This window comes from Fusarium pseudograminearum, chromosome 3 (genome assembly GCF_000303195.2).
Source record: "Fusarium pseudograminearum CS3096 chromosome 3, whole genome shotgun sequence".
In the NCBI taxonomy this organism is placed as follows: Eukaryota; Fungi; Ascomycota; class Sordariomycetes; order Hypocreales; family Nectriaceae; genus Fusarium; species Fusarium pseudograminearum.
The window spans coordinates 1440737-1457827 of NC_031953.1; the positions used below are offsets into that span (position 1 = coordinate 1440737).

Sequence of the window (17091 nt, forward strand, 5' to 3'; positions counted from 1 at the left end):
GGGGGGGGGGGGGGGGGGGATGGAGTCGAGGATGCCCGCCTGTAGCTGTGCCTGTAGTTCTGCACTAAGCTATGGCTGCCCCGTGGCTGTAGCTGTACCTTGCTAAGTTATGGATGTGGCGCCTGCATTTGTGGCTGCCTACAGCAAGTAACTAATTATCATGAATAACATTCCATGTCCGAAGTCCGAAGTCCCAATTACAATTCTCTGAATTATCATTATCACCTTTACCTGTCATTTTGTGTTTTCGCTATTGCAGGTTGCATGGTCTAATAGCTAACCGAGAAGAGGTTGTCACAGCGTGCCATGTTGCACTGAACTAAACTGAGGGTTGAGTCTTGGCAGAACAGAGACCGAGACCCCCCTCTTTGAGTTGCGTCTCCAGACTTTTGACCCTCGTCAGTCGTTTAATTAACACGCTACAAACTTACTATTACCCCGGATTTCTCCAGGCTTTTCGTCTCGGACTCGGCATCGTCTGTGGCTGAGGTTTCCGTCCGCAGCGGTTCATCAAAACTTGACCACTGTCGGTAAAGTCAGGAGGTAGCGCCTGCGGATACTCCGTGGAAGATTATTTATAATAGCAGATAGTACGTAGAGAATTACGAGTCCGTGGACCATCATCTCTTTGTTGGTTCCAGTAGGCGCTTACACTAATAATAGTGTGATTGTTGCAGTACCGTGGCCCTGGGGCTGTCTGTGTCTGTGCTGTGCCGTGCTGGACAACAAAGCCCGTCTGCCCATCAAGTGAATAGACAGACGTTGACATCTGTTGGTGGCTGACAGAGAAAAGCAAGCAAACACAACCCTTCCGTGACACTCTGAGGTATTAGTCGTCCGTCAAGATCCGACTGTTCGGGCCCCAGTCTGCAGTCTGCGGCAAAGCTCTGACGACATCCATCCTTTATCTTGAGCCTCCTGCAGGAGGGTACAATACGTGATGGGATATCGTTGCATCAAAGGGAGATTATCAAAACAGTCTCTACTATTCATGCATGTATGTTTACTTTCGAACTCATTTTAGTCGAAACGCAACTATTCAGACCACTATGCCTGGTAGAGGAATAGCTTAGTGATGGAGTCATGATAGAGTATTTGTTAATTCAACTCGAGTTAGGAGGTCACACCCCCTCTCTCGTGACCGCTTATGTTCCCCAAGTCATGGAAGTCTGTATCTGAGCCTTTGCCAACCTATTCTACGTTTTCCGTTAGGTCGGTGCTGTGATCATCTTGCCTGATTACACTCTAGTGCGCAAAAGGGAACGCTGCACAGAACAACTCTGCTCTACCATGTACTCTGCAACGATCAACGAGAAGGGGGTCTAAATTGTGGAGGTGGCGCCTGAGTTGTGATGTGATGTCTTAGTATCAAGCTGCAATGAATGTGCCATGTGACCTTTCGTGTGACGAGGTAGCATCCGTACTCACCCTCTTCTCTTGATGCAGGAACTCGCCTGTTTTCTAGACCCTGGCCAGACTCTTGCCAATGTTGTCAATGACATGCTTGACAGGAGAGAAAGGGCGCGTTCTGGCCCTTGGCTTGACCACAGTAGAAGCGAGTAGAAAAGTGAGGGGTGGGTGTGCTGACCTCTCACGGGACCATAGTGATGATCTTGATGATGTTCCATTTCCGTGGGGGGGATAATGAAGATCTACGATAGGGGGGATTGGTCTAGGGTAGTGATAACGGAGTTGATGCTCCACGCTTTGGCTCAAGACTGAGAATGAAGCCGATGAACTACTTGAATCAAGTGCTTGACGATAAAGATGATGGTGTAATACGCCTGCACAATGAGCCCTTTTTCGTCCTTTGCATAGAGTCTCCTGATACAAGATTGGTTGTTGCATTGGCTCAGGCTTACCATGGTCCAGACTCTGTCTTGACCTCACCTCACCTCAGAAACTGACATCTCACTAACCTCACTTGAATGCCTCCCAGGCTGAATTCCGACATATCATCAGCAACGACATGGAAAGTGGATTATGTCATGTCATACCATGCAATTTACCCAAAGATGCCAAATTTCCCCTCTTACCTGCACTTACCCGTCCTCCCAGTTGGAGAGAGAGGCTTCTGCGCCTAAACTAAGCTAAACACGACAACGACTATGCATTTGCTGCTTCTACCCGAAGCCTGCCATGCAGCCTGATACCGATCCAGCACATTCACGTATTGTGCATTTCTTCCACTTACAATAGGGTCTGTACGATATAGGTTTCCGCACCGGTCCGGATGGCCGCATTACACCGAGCCGGAGGACTACCGTGGCGGCAGATCAAAATGGATCTAGAAGTGGATTTCACGATTGACCGAAGAGGGTCTCGGTATGGAGTTTGGACCGCAACAACACCAGCAATAACCTTGACGATGTGCTGGCTGGGGACAAAGACATGATGCTGGTCTAGTCAATGCACCAGGGAATAGAGTTGAGGATAAGGCCTTTTGCTGTCTTGTCTTACCTCGCGGAACAATTGCCGTCGATCTCAAATGGAGCTTGACAGCAATAACCTTGACTGACGATGAGCTGGCCAAAGTCAAAGTCAAAGTATTGATGTAATAGAAACTATAAATGCAGGGATATTCGGTCGCTGTCTCGTATCAGAGGAATCAATTGAGTTGAATGGAACCTGTCTTGAAATGCATCGTCATGTTTTCACCCAACGTTGGGCATGTAAGTTATGTTTGTTTCCACAAGGAAGGTGACAGCAAACACTATCGACGGCATCTATAAGTGACACATGTCTAGTGTTTTCTGGATGGAGACAGGCGTGTTTATAGATGCCTGTCTCTCTCAGTTGTTGACTCCTCAATCCTGCAACTCCTCTGCATACCAGGGAGAACTTTACAAAATCTTCACCGGCCTGGAACCTCAGAACCAGGGAATTCATGCAGTGCCATCAAATATCGCAGGAATACATCCACTCTTCAAAATGTGCCCACTGCTTGATATGCGGACGTCGGTTGCTCCATTGCGGCTCCAAGACGGAAGCGACCCAAGATTGTTCCTATAGGATGTATCCACGCCTCAAGTCAAAATAAGAGTTAGATAGTGTTAGTGAGCCAATTGAGCTCATATGCCGTCTCATACATGGTGCATATTGTGCTCAAAGGTGTATAGTGTACATTGCCCGCTGCCACCACGTGGACAGACTTCTATGGTAATGCGAAAAGTAGATATTCGATATTCGATATATTGTATATTCGTAGCGGATCACTCCTAAAAAGAGATATGAGCTTAGCAGTGATACCGAAGAAGTGCAATAGTATGAAGATAACAGTAGTCGAGTCAATTAAGCCATAGGACTCTCGATATATTGGATGTTTGAGATACTGGATATTCGTGATTCAATTAGAAACAAGACGACCGACGAATTCAGTGTAAAGAACCACCGTATCTGGGAGTTATTGTCCCTGGCTGCACTTCGTCGACGACCTCTAGACAACGCTAAAGGTAGAGAAACCAAGTATATATATGATGGAGACTCATTGTCAATCTGAAAAGAGACATGAGCTCAGCAGTAAAGCCCAGTACCGCAACAATATTGAATAAAGCAGTGGTCAAAATATATGTATAGCCCGTCTACCAATACAAGAGACTCATCTAAATCATGCGACTCACATCAGCATAGCTATAATCACAAGACAAGACATTGGCATGGCCTTGGCGGTTGTTTAGACCACGTGCTCCTATACCAAACTAGGGGTTTATAGACCAGCAGCAAGATGGGCAAATACTTGCGACTTGACAAGACGAATTAAACAAATCTCCATTTTCTATAGAATGCAGTTGTAGTCATCGAACAAGACGAATCTTACACCCCTTAAACCAGCCGTGAATATTCTAGTCATTCACAGCGTTTTGCCCAGAAACCCACGATGTTGATCTCCGAGTCTCACGACGAATACTGTTGAATGAATTTGGTATAGCAATTTTTTCAGACTTGCGTTATGCTATGTAAGGTTAGTTCATCCCAACAATAGCCCGATTGCGACTTCTTCGTCCGTATGTATTTGGGTGGTCTGAGAGCTCCAAGAGACGGCCGATTGTCATCGACTGTTGTGTGAGTTTTCGACTGATATTATCCAGTTTACTGCTGATCATCGTTCTTCGTGACACCTGAATCCGCAAGAAATCCGCAAGTCTATTTTGTTAGCTCAGAAAACGAACTGAAAACTGTTCCCAAATCCATAACTTCAACTAAATGAGCTATCGTAGCCTGTCTGGGAGGCTCTATGGTTGAAAAGACGCCATGCACGCGTAAAATCAACACCATTTACAATGGCGATCGCTTAAGCGCGCGCGATCATGGCCTCGCGGTCAGGACCGGTACCAATCCACTTGACCTAGGAGATGTCAGCAAACATGCCTGCTAACCAGGAATACGAAGAATAGGCATACCTTAACCCCAATAAACTTCTCAATGTACTGATATTTGTTAGCGTAGCTCACTCATACAGCGGCATTTACCCTACCTCGATGTACTCTCTGGCTTGCTTAGGAAGGTCGTAGAACGTCTTTGCACCAGTTGTTGGCTTCTGCCAGCCAGGCATCTCGTGATACACCACCTCGGCGCGCTCAAGGAGGTCGAGGTCAGCGGGATAGTGGTCGAGTTCCTCTCCGTCAACCTTGTAGGCAATGGCAATCTTGATCGTCTCAAAAGTGTCCAGAACATCGAGCTTTGTGAGGTTCAAAGCAGAGTAGTAGTTGATGGAAGCACTGTACTTGACAACGACAAGATCGAGCCATCCGCACCTACGTCGACGACCGGTCGATGTTCCCCATTCTCGTCCAATCTCCTGGAGCTTGGTTCCGATCTCACCGGTGTCCTCCGTCTTGAACGCTCCCTGGCCAACTCGGGTCGTGTAAGCCTTCACAACACCGATTGTCTCGGTGATGTTCTTGGGGTTCAAGGTGAGTCCGCCGATAATGCCACCAATCGTTGTGTTGGACGAGGTTACGAAGGGGTATGAGCCGTACTTGATATCAAGCATGAGTGCGTTAGCTCCCTCAACGATGATGTTCTTGTTGTCTTCTTGGGCTGCCTTCATGAAAGACACACCATCGACGGCGTACTTGGCGAGCTTCGGTCGGTATTCGTCGAATCGAGCAATTTCCTCCTCGACATCGTATACGAAAAGATCTCCGAAGCGCTTGCGGTAACCGGCCTCGAGGCGTCGAAGCTTGGAATCGAATAGCTCCTTGTTGAAAACGTCAACGAGACGAACGCCCTCTCGCTGTGAAGAGATTAGTGGATTCCCAAGACACTGAACCCAATTTGCCTTACTGCTGAGGCCTTCGAGTACGTAGGGCCAATGCCTGTCTCCAACGTTAGTTAACTTCCAACATGGAAAGACTCCAGGGGTGCCAAAGCACACGAGACTAAATTCCATCATGACTGTCGACACCTCGCGTGTGCCCTAGCCTCGTGTTTCTGGCGTATCCTGAGGAATAGTTGACGTGCCTCTGCCTGTGGTGCCGATCTTCTTGTCTGTTAAACAGTTAGATGCGTATCTTGCTAAATTGCAGCTGCAAGGACAAACCTCCAAGTTCCTTCTCCTCAAGTCCGTCGACAGCGATGTGCTGCTGCAAGATAATGTGAACACGATCCGATACGAGCAGGCGATCCTCTACAGAGGGCAGGCCCTTCTCTATCAATGCGGCCATTTCCGAGAAAAAGCTTGGGCTAAGGTTGAGTCAGTATGTGGAACATCGGCTTAGTGACGTAGATACTTACACATGGAAAACAACACCACTGCCGATGAAGTTGAGGCTAAAGGTTTTAGTTTCGGATCATAGAAGTACCATATCTTGGGATAATACCAGTTGGGGTTGATAAGTCCACTTGGCAAAAGATGGAAGCTAGAGGCTGGTTAGTACTTGTCAGGACAATTTCGTGTTTGTTTACGCGCACCTGTAGGATACTCCATTGGCGCTATCGGGAGGAAGTTGGATGTTAGTTAAAAAGAATAGTTACTCAAGACAGATTCGACTAACACAATAGAGTGACCAGCTGGGAAACCTGTCAGCATTTGCCATGAATTGAAGCGCTTTGGTCAAGTCTTACCGTTGTGACCTCCAGCAGCTCGGGCGCAAAGCTGTGCCTCAGGGGCAAGGATGTCGGTCAACTTTCCCTTCTATATCGCATAGCATGGTTAGAATACAGTTGAATTGATGGGAGCACAGACAGAGGAAATTATCGGATTTGGGTCGGAAGAGAATACATACGCCCTCATCGCCTGTAATTCATCAGGTTAGCATACGCCCATCATGAATATTATCACCACAACTTATCACCCCATTCTCGATTTATGGTATTTCCAGAATACCGCAAGATGGGGCAAAGAGGATAACGAGAAAAAAACTTACCCCATTGAGCACCAAGAATAACCTTTATCGTCATGTTGCGTTACTGTAAAATGCGTTGAACACGATGTATGTCGATGTTGCAGGATGGAAAAAAAGGCGCGGGGCATGACGCGGGGCATCATCGGAGCGGGGCAGTTGCATCACTCGTGGTAGCACCGGCACCGGGGATAGATGTGAATCATTCCAGTGGGCATGGACAAATTTAAGGTACGAGACCCGGGCCAACAGCAGCCAAACAAGCCCCTCTAATTGGAAATTGCGCTCTGGAATTTTTCTTAGTCATTACGGATGCCAATACGCAAATGTTGCACTTCCACGAAACATGGAGTATCAATTGTTATGCTCAAAGACCAAACACTTCGTGGAAACCAGGTACTTTTGCCTCTCGATTACAATGAGATATCGCCAAGCTTACAGGCTATGACAAGAGCCCTAGCCCTAAATAACTGTCTCATGTCTGATGGATGGAACTTCACGATACGCAAAGTGGAGTTCAATGATCAGCAGTTTTGTCTAATTTGTTGCAATCAACCAAAGAACAGTCCAAAGAATGATGTGATCTGGGTTCCGGACACCCGCTAGTATGTTGTCAGGTAACAGAGACTTTCGCCAATATGCTAACCTGGAACCAAAACATAAAAACCGGTGGCAGCAAACTCTTGGCCACTTTGGATAAGCTTTGGATTATTTTCAAATTGAGACTAGATCCTCAAATCACATGTGATTGCTCTTAACCGCTGTGAAAGTTGTGATTGTATTATGTGCATGGATTCTTATCATTTATTGCCTCCAAACTCGCTGGATTGTGAACTCAAATTGCTTGGTAACAAACAAACATCATTAGAATACGCGAGACCTGCTATCTCAGTAATCAACCTAGCTGATATGGAAAGAAATAGAAGAAGCAGGGACAGAAATACAAAGAAACAGATGTCTTGGTTTCTCTAGGTATCTTTGGATAAATTCTTGGTCCTATGGGCAGTGCGATTGGTCAATGGTATTGGTTGTTAAAGTCCACCTATGAACCTGCGTATCAGAGAAATAACCATTCCCTGACAGTCAATAATGAAAACTCTCTACAAATGAGTCTCTTTTGTGCACTTTTGTAAAGTCAATTCCATTTGAGTGGTGGTTAGGTCAGAGAGTGGTCTTGTAAGTTCTTAATGGACGTCACGTGCTGTCGCGTCACAGACGTTCGCAGTCGTTCCTCTTTGTTTCCCTTCCGGTCAATTCGCTCTAATTTAGCCGCAAAGAGAGAACTGCGCTTCTTCCACGTCTTTGTTCCGAATTCTTCCCAACAATCGTCTGTTATTGTTACTCTTCAACTCGAAAATGCGTAAATCACCAAAATGATGGACTCCCAGTCGCTTCAAGCAGGCAGCAACGAGTCACAGGACAGCCAGGTTATCATTGAGGCCTACAGGGCCGAGTTTGGCGTCGGCAGGGTATGTCGACAGTGCAGCTGAAATCACTTTACACTGGGGTAATCACTCATGATGTACTAACACTTTTGCTGCTTCATATAGTTTAGCAGTTCGCTTTCCAAATTCACATCATCTTCAAGAGCTGGCACGGAGGCCCCAGTACTGATACCTTCACCCACGAGCGAAGTCGTTGTATCATCATCGGATCTAACAATCAACGAAAATGTAGCATCCGAGGTCGCTGCCTCCCACAACGCGTTAACGGACACGGCGCGTTCAGTGAGACCCGCTTCTGAAAGTGGCGATCCGTCGCACTGGGACGAGACAGGGGTGGCACTGACACACTCAAAAAAGCAATGTACTCTCGAGACCAGCATACAGAGAGGCGTTACCCAGGGCCGCGAGGACCGCGTTAACCTGATTACCGACAGAAGCAAAACTCTAGACCACGACATTCTCCCCAATCCCCAAGATCTCAGCAACTTGCCTGCGCGCCATGACAGCGCGAAGCCGCAAGCAGTGCAAAACGATGCACCCAAGCCTCTGACCAGGAGTACGAAGCCGCCGAATAGCGCTGCAGTTGGCGCCTTGCAAAAGATGGATTTTTCTCAGCAAACTCCGACACAGGCCAACTTCGACCGTGATTACAGTGAATTTTGCGATATCGTGCCCTCCAGTCCTGTCGAAGCTGATACACAGTCTGGGTCTCTTGAGCCCAGGCCTCTCCAAGATGACGACACAGGAGCCGTCAACTTTGCTAACTTAAGCGAGTTCGGCCGACCATCATCCCAGGTCTCAGAGGATGCAGGCTTCGAGAACACTAGAGGTGACTGGAGGCGTCCTGATGATACTTCGCAGTTGAACAACGGCCAAACACCGCACCGCCCTAATGCCCCGACTTTCGAGACCCCCGCTGTCCCCAAGAACCCATTCGCTGCAAAACCGAACATTGTTGCCCCTCTAGCCGGAAGCCAATTGTTTGGCCAGACGCAGTTTTCCTCTGCTGTTAAACGTATAAGTCCAACATCGTCACGACCGTCTCCGAAATTATTCGACTCGAAATCGGCGAACCTGATTGAGACGTCGCCCTTGAAGAATCGAGCCAATGTCTCGTCACCAACCGATATTCGTACATCGAGCCCCCTACGTCTACATGAGATACCCGATACTCTATTGACGGACAATCATAAAGATCCAACGCGAGCGCAAACACCCTTGAATAGCCGATCTGCTAGCGGTGACATGATACCAGAGTCACCCCCATCAGCAGAATCCTCGCCCCGCGCGCAAGCACCCAGGTCCTCGGGCACCACCGAACCAATGTCCCATTACGAACCCATGCAAAAGTCACAAGAGAGGAAGATACTGGGATCAATTGTGATCTCTCCTATGAACTCTGATGATGATTCAGACGACGCAATTCGACGGATGGAGAGACGAAAGAGGATTGAGCGGAAAAAGGCAAAGGCTGCCGAGGAATTGGGCCGAGTTAGTTTCACACCAAAGATATGGCAAGATTCTGCGGGACAGCCATCAAGGAAGAAGAGAAAGCTCTTGTCAGAAAATAACCCTGAAGCGAGCCATGCGAAGCCTAAAGTTGACACCGATCTTAATAAGCGACAAGAGCTGCCCGCTATCGTGGACGATTCTCAGAAAGGATTGGTGGCTTCTAACGAACTTCCTGTTGCATCGACTAAAGCTACTCCTGGAAACAGTGCCTCCGAAAACCAGCAGGTTGACCACGATGGCGACACGGTGTTGGTGGATGCTGATAAGGTTGCGATGGATGAAGATATGATACCGGCCACCAGTCCAGCGCCATCTCTACCGCCCACAGCACCTGTTGAACATCCAGAGCCATCGGAACCTGAGCTACCGCGGCTCCGGATGGATGATGAGGATGTGCCAGAAGGATCAAACAATCACTCTGAGCCCTCGTCATTGCCCCCGCCACGGAGACGGACCGCCAGGACTTATGGTCGTACAGTTCGGCAAAAACGCAGGAACCCTTTTCTTAGTTCTTCCAACTCGGATGGGTTGATAGGTGAAATAGAGCCGAGGCCAATGTCCATGTCGTCACCTTTGCATAATGCGACTGGAGTTTCGATGATCGAAGAAGAGTCAGAGCAGGAGCTTCAGCCACCCCAGGAGACGATCAAGGTTGAGACAGCGCGGCCCAAGAAGACGGCTCGGAATGTTTACGCAGACCTCCCTCCACCAATGACTACCCGCTTACGACGCAGTGATAGAGCTGGGACAACTCCAGTAACCCCACTGGCCAGTCGCTCGGCTGGACAAATTTTACCAACGTCGTCAAGCTTGAGTGTTTTATCAACGACACCAACCTGTTCTGCCAAGACAACACCCGGAACTCAAGACTCGCCTGGCTCTGAACGGACAGAACCGGTAGCTCTTCCTTCTCCAGGAGGTAAGCGTAGCTTACGCAATGAGAATATTCGATCAGGAGCAAAATCAGAGTCACCTCAACAAACAGGAAAGTCGAGAAGAATATCGAAACGGTACCCACGTCTCGGCTCTGAATCCACTGATGAACTGCACCACTCGCCAGCCGCAAGCGTGCTAGAAAGGAGTATTGTACACAAGTCCAGCAGGTCCTTCAAGCAAAGCTTTGCTTCTGTACCTCGTACAGGGCGGCTGTTTGATGGTATGGTGTTTGCACTGTCCTTTTCAACCCAGTTCAAAGCACAAGAGCGTAAGAAGATAGAGTCGAAAATTACACAATCAGGAGGAGCAATTCTCACGGATGGGTTTCAAGACATGTTTGAGCACTCATCCATCATGAGTACTATGAGTCCAGTGATGGATGAGGAAGAAGCCTTGAGGCTCACCAAAACAAGTTGCGAGAGCGGGTTTACAGCACTCATTGCCGACAACCATTCGCGTAAAGTCAAATACATGCAGGCACTGGCACTGGGTCTTCCTTGCTTAGCTCCCCAGTGGATCACAGCCTGTCTCAACAAGGGTGCTATTGTGGACTGGGAGCCCTATTTGCTTTGTGCAGGTGCATCTACTGTGCTCGGAAATGCGCTTCGGTCACGAATCTTGGCTCCATATTCGGCGGCTGAAGCGAGACTTGCAGAGGTTATTGAGCAACGACCACGGCTCCTGGACGGACAACGGGTCCTCGTTGTTGTAAACGCAAAGAAGTCACGCAACGAGGCTAAGGAGCCCTACATTTTCCTTGCGAGTGTCTTGGGCCCATCGATATCAAGAGTTTTCTCGACGCAACAAGCACGAGAATTGTTGCTGGAACATCAGAAAGCAGGAAACCCGTTCGACTGGCTATATCTCGATAAGGGTACAGGAACAGTGGAGGCAGTTCTCGCACCTTCGGAAACAACAGGTAATAAGAGGCGACGGAAATCAGCACCAGCACAATCCAAGATTGTGGACATCCGTGTCTTGGACGATGAGCTTGTGATACAGAGTTTGATTCTGGGTCGCATGGTGGAAGATAATGAAATGTACACTTAAAAACTTAGTAGGGCTTCATTCTTTTTAAAGGCGTTTGAGGACTATCACTATATTGGGGGTTAATAAGGATCAACTTCTTGGATTGATGCATGGGATGGCGTTGCAAAGCGGAATCTGAGGGTAAGCCTATAGCTAGTATAGGTATGTACCGTAGCTAGATTACCCCTGGCGTTTATATGAAGCTTTATTTTCGGCATCTATCTAGTGGGTAGTAGAAAAGTTGACCTCCTAAGTCTTAGGCCGTAAAAATAAGTAGTCTAAGAAGCATAGTCTAAGTGGCCTAAGCTGCCCTAATAATTTTGTCTTTTATGCTCCCAGCGGTCAATTTTTCTGATACTCTGAGGGCATCTTGTCGTTTCTACGGATACTGAATACCCGTTTGCGATAAAGATAGAAGTTTACATCATCATGTCGTTATTCACTTGGGTAGCGTCGTACGGACAGGGCAGATGTCCCTAGGGACCCCTTTGGTGCCCACTCTAAACTCAAGCTTATGACGGTATTAAGGAATTTTAGGCATCAAATCTTGTTAGGCGAGGTGTTGATGTTCATAGAATGTTGGCCAGTGAGGTGACAAAGGTGAGATTCAATAGGTATTAGCTACTTCGAATCGCCAGTAGAGCTCCGTTTCATTAGAAGTCAAAAAATTATATTCTAATGGTTTATTGGTATTCAAAAGAAGCCAGAGTTTGTTTTGTGTGCCATAGTTAGGTAGTTAGCGTGTAAGAAGTAGCTGTCAAGATCAATCATGCAGGGATCGATCATTTTCAAGGGTGATTCTGCAAGTCTAGATAGGTAGATATCCGTCCTTGTGATGTAGGGGTTCATCTGGAGAAGGCAGGATTGTAGTCCTGAATACTGCCGTGACACTGAATAAAGTGCCTACGTAATTAGGTAAGGTGATCTTCATAGCCAAGAACCAAGCACTTTGCAGGTTGATGCTTTCCATGTCTCGGCCCCGCGATGGCTGCTTCCACTATTCACACCAAACAAACACAATTGTTCCTGTCTTCTCCCCCTCTATCGCCACCATCAACCTCTCAATCGAGTCTCTGCCAATGTCTAGAACCTACTAAACTTTCGAGCGTTCGAGACTTGGAAGATCTGCCGGCAACTAGGCATGGCCAGTCATTGGTGACAGCGTTATTTGTTAGCGGTAAGTTGTTTAAAAGTTGCCATGGCAGTTCGTTTGTGGAGACTAACAAGTCTGTTTGATGGTGTAGGATTTGTATGCTACCACGCAAGCTCTGTGATATTTCACCCGCGCGAAAACACATAGCAATTGCTTTGTTGCGACCGCTTCCGAGAGTTATCATCAATTATACCTGCTTGTGACTTGCCTGTGCTATACGCGACTATACATCAAACCGTCCCTATCAATCACCGCTTCGGCCGAGAATATACAGATAGTGGTTTATCAAAGCGCGCATTTCTTTAGGGCACTCGAGCTTTTTCTTGTTCATCGGTTTTCAATATTTACACAAGAAGATCTCGTCTTGTATCCGGCTTGGACCAGAGTCGGTAAACAGCCCTCAAAATGGCCTCATGCCCACCCGAGCTGGTTTCGGAATCAGCTCGTGAGCGGGAATCGTTCAAGTTTGTGCTCCCTTCTATTTCACATTCCTCATGCTCGCATATAGCGGGCAGTCCGTTTGTTGCGCAATCACTTACATGCTGTTAGGTATGGAGCGTCGATTCTCAACGATATCACAGACTCGCCCAGCGAAGGTGCATCCCCTCCAGGCGCAAATACCCCCACAGACAATACATTCAACGAAGCCAGCAGACAACAAAAGGCCCCGAGAGATACTGTTCTCGCATCTCTTGCCCAACTAGGACTCTGGAAGACAGGCACCGATCGCGCCTTAATCTCGCTATTCGATCGTAATCATCAATATATAGTTGCAGAGACAACGCAGAAATCATCCCTTGCTCCAGGACCAATTCAGGCAACGGACGACCATGGAGAATTTTGGCTATACCCTGGAACATTTCCACGCCAGGTTTCGGTCTGCGATCGGGCTCTTATGGCGCAGAAAAACGATCCTTCTGCCTCTCAAACTGAATTGCCTCTCACTTTGATACCCGACCTTAAGGCCGACGCCCGACTATCCCAACTACCCCATCCATTATCAAGATTTCCCGCTCGTTTCTATGCTGCAGTTCCTATACGATCACCCGCCGGCGTCGATATTGGTGTTTATTGCGTGATTGATCCTCAGCCAAGAGAAGCCGAAACCTGGAGCAATAGCGACACTCAAGCTCTGCGAGAGGTATCTTCGAATATCATGGACTATCTTCAGTCCAAGAGTGTGGGAGACGCTTACAGAAGAAGTGTAAGAATGACAAGAGGGATAGGCTCCTTTGTGGAGAGGGAGTCGACCATGGCCGGCTGGAGAGCCCGTGCTGATTCTCCAGCATTTCATGACGACATCACCAGAGAAGGTGCTTTGAATCATGAGCAACAAGCCCTGCAAAGATTCCGGGGTCTCAGTCTACAGAAGACGCTGCCGGTGCATGTGCCGGTGCAAGCCAATACTGGAAGAGAGACGACTGCCGTGAGATCCGGGGACGCTGGCCGAGCGAAAATGACCAGTGTTTCTTCGGAAGGCCCATCTGCCCGGGAACCTGAGGCCAATCTGAAAGAGAAAGCAACCGCCAAGATATTTTCTCGTGCAGCAAATCTCATACGTGAAGGAATCGAGATCGAGGGTGTTTTGTTTCTAGATGCCAATCTTGAGGCGTCAGCGGTCGACGGAGTGGTTCACGATGGCAGCCATTCGAGTCCTGAATCTTCATCCAGCAGCGACGAGTCTACATCTCAAATAGCCGACGAAGAAGAAAGGCGATGCTGCGGCATTCTTGGTTTTGCCACTTCCACTTCGTCTAGCATCAACTCAGACCCTGGGTCCAAGCTTCATACCAGTTTACCAATGAAACTGCTTGCGGCTCTTTTGAGAAGATACCCAACTGGCAAGATTTTTAATTTTGATGAGGACGGAGGACTTCTGTCTAGTGGAACATCAGAGGAAGATATCTGGTCGTCCGTATCTAAACAAGATGAGATTGGTGAAAGCTCGGCGATATCTGTTTCCAGCAAAGAGCATCGTCCTTGGTCGCGAGCCTCGGAAGGACAGTCGTTATCAAAAGTGTTTCCTGGGGCCAGAAGTGTAGCTTTCGTACCCGTTTGGGATCCTAAGCGGGATCGATGGCTGGCGGGGGGCTTTGCCTACACTCTGACACCTACGAGATCTTTCACTATTGAGGGCGAGTTGAGCTACCTGAGAGGATTTGGTATGCTAGCTATGTCAGAAGCCCAGAGACTTGAAGCCCTTCTAATCAACAAGGCGCAGTCCGATGTGCTTGGTTCCTTATCTCACGAACTGAGGACGCCTCTCCATGGAGTCATGCTTTCAGCCGAGCTACTTGCCGATACTCAGCTGGACGTCTTTCAGGGGAACCTATTGCGTACTCTCGAGACATGCGGTCGAACGCTCACCGAGACTATCGATCATCTTTTATACTTTTCAAAAGTCAATCAAGCTGCGGTCCACCAGAAGAGAGAACGCCGGGCTCGGAAGACATCCATCGCGCCTGAGCCTGCCGCAATATTTGCAGCCAATATTTCCACTTCTGAAGTAAGATTAGATGCTTTGGTCGAGGAGGTAATGGACAGTGTTTTTGCTGGCCATGTCTTTGGACGCAACGAAGCTCATAAAGTTTGGCAAAATAGCAGCCGAAGCGGACATTTGGACACAGGAGAAGTGCAGCCCCCTAATTCGAACGACTTGACGGGTGGTCGAGCAGACGGCACCATAAAGCACGAAGTTCCACTTGGGCACAAAAGTCAGGTGGCAATTTTCCTCGACATCGATCCGTATGTGCCTTATCGCTTCCTTGTTGCGGCTGGTGCACTCAGACGTGTGGTAATGAACCTCTTTGGGAATGCGTTGAAATATACACAGCGCGGCACAATCACAGTATCACTTTCTCAAAAGCCACTTTATCCTACCGAACCGGACAATGACAGACGAGTGGTACGAATTTCAGTCATAGACACTGGCCAGGGCATTTCTCCAGACTTTCTCCAAAACGATCTTTTCAAGCCATTTTCACAGGAAAACCATCTTTCACATGGCACTGGGTTAGGACTAAGCCTGGTCAAAAAGATCGTGGGATCCATGGGTGGCAAGATCTCGATTGAGAGTGCAGTCAACGTCGGAACTACTGCAACAATCACATTCCCTCTAACTCGATCGAACGACCCGTGTGCTTTGCAGGGGCAAGAGAAGAACGAGGCCGACAAGGAAGCGAAACGGTTGAAAGGACTGCGCGTACGTCTAATTGGCTTCCCCTCAGAGGAGGAGATCCAGTCACAAACTGCAAGTGGTATTCCCATGTCTGCCATGCAGACCATGTGTCATCGATGGTTGGAAATGGACGTTATTCACGAGTCTTCGAGCCAACATGTGGCACCAGACATCGTTTTATGTAACGAGATCGCAGTCGATGATCCAGTTCTCACTAGTCCAGAGCTCGCTAGGTCTCCTATAGTTGTTATATGCGCCACTGCCATTACAGCACACAAACGTTCTTCTCGGCGAGATACATCGGAGGAACAGCGAGTGTATGAGTTTGTTTCTCAACCGTGAGTATCACCCGATATTATCGAGTTCTGAGCCCGCTAACTTACCGCCGCAGCATCGGCCCGCACAAGCTCGCCAGGATTCTCCATATAGCATTCCGCCGATGGGGAGATTTGCAAGCTCTATCACCAATGACGCCAAAGGAAGCAGAGAGGGGTCTATTATGCAATTCTCCAGACAGATCGGAGAGACCATCGAGAAGACACTTGGGTGGAGGGGATGCTGGAGTCGATGTTTCAAATGATGAACCCGCGCCGTCAGATTCAAAACCCAAGTCTGCGAAACGTCCTAAGCCGCCAACACGAGCCCCATCAGCCCAAGTCTTCCCTGAATCGACCCAGGAATCAACTTTGGCAGATGAGACTAAGAGCTTCTTACTCGTTGATGACAACCCTATCAACCTCTCAATATTGTGCGCTTACATGAAGAAGCTGAAAAGTAAATATGCTACGGCAGCAGATGGACTGGAGGCTGTAGAACGCTTTCAGGAAAACCCCGACTTGTTTAGCTGTATTCTGATGGATATCAGCATGCCAAGGATGGACGGGATTGAAGCTACAAAACAGATACGAGCCTTTGAGCACAGCAAAGAGCGAGAGCCTGTGGTTATACTTGCCTTGACCGGACTGGCTTCGGCAAGTGCCCAACAGGATGCATATGCGAGCGGTGTGGACGTTTTCCTGTCCAAGCCTGTTAAACTTAAGGAGTTGAGCACCATATTGAGAGACAGGAACTTGGTGTGAGTGCCGAGGAGAATGAGGAAGAGAGTACAAAGAAATAGATAGTTAATGAGAATACGACAAACATAGATCGGTGGACAGGTTATTGATGGCCACACTGGGCGTTAAGGATGCATATATTGGGCAGAAAGACTACAATACTCATGCTGTATTCTTATTTTAATCGGTTTTAATCAAAACTGATGGGTATTATGATTCCACTTCCAAAAGGGATTGCTTGCACATCAAACTCGGTATTGGGTATGTGTTATCAGATGATGGTATGACTGATAATATTCCTCGAATCATGATGGCTAACCCGACGCTTGCTTGTATGCATAAGTTTCACATTAAGCTATGATGAAAGCTGTTGAATTGGTCCGGATGTCTCGGGAGTTGGTAGTATATGGGACTCGGAGATTTGGGGTTGACCGAGAGC

The 17091-nt window shown here is 48.0% G+C and overlaps 4 protein-coding genes across 4 annotated transcripts; 3 read left to right on the forward strand and 1 right to left on the reverse strand.

Annotated features, from left to right (window-relative positions):
* Window positions 1-2648: 2648 nt before the first annotated feature.
* FPSE_07307 (uncharacterized protein) lies at window positions 2649-3265 on the forward strand (the record flags this gene model as incomplete). The annotated part of the gene is made up of 2 exons (XM_061988449.1): window positions 2649-2672; window positions 3209-3265. 2 exons carry the CDS (start codon window positions 2649-2651, stop codon window positions 3263-3265), a joined length of 81 nt encoding a protein of 26 aa, XP_061844438.1.
* Window positions 3266-4291: 1026 nt separating this feature from the next.
* FPSE_07306 (uncharacterized protein) lies at window positions 4292-6402 on the reverse strand (the record flags this gene model as incomplete). The annotated part of the gene is made up of 12 exons (XM_009260424.1): window positions 4292-4345; window positions 4401-4427; window positions 4475-5236; window positions 5287-5318; window positions 5543-5685; window positions 5737-5772; window positions 5823-5861; window positions 5914-5934; window positions 5997-6012; window positions 6067-6136; window positions 6228-6238; window positions 6369-6402. The coding sequence occupies 12 exons, from the start codon at window positions 6400-6402 to the stop codon at window positions 4292-4294; spliced, it is 1245 nt and encodes a 414-aa protein (XP_009258699.1).
* Window positions 6403-7717: 1315 nt separating this feature from the next.
* On the forward strand, window positions 7718-11287 carry FPSE_07305 (uncharacterized protein; the record flags this gene model as incomplete). The annotated part of the gene is made up of 2 exons (XM_009260423.1): window positions 7718-7813; window positions 7895-11287. 2 exons carry the CDS (start codon window positions 7718-7720, stop codon window positions 11285-11287), a joined length of 3489 nt encoding a protein of 1162 aa, XP_009258698.1.
* A 1537-nt stretch (window positions 11288-12824) lies between these two features.
* Window positions 12825-16676, forward strand: FPSE_07304 (uncharacterized protein; the record flags this gene model as incomplete). The annotated part of the gene is made up of 3 exons (XM_009260422.1): window positions 12825-12883; window positions 12969-15935; window positions 15989-16676. 3 exons carry the CDS (start codon window positions 12825-12827, stop codon window positions 16674-16676), a joined length of 3714 nt encoding a protein of 1237 aa, XP_009258697.1.
* Window positions 16677-17091: the final 415 nt, after the last annotated feature.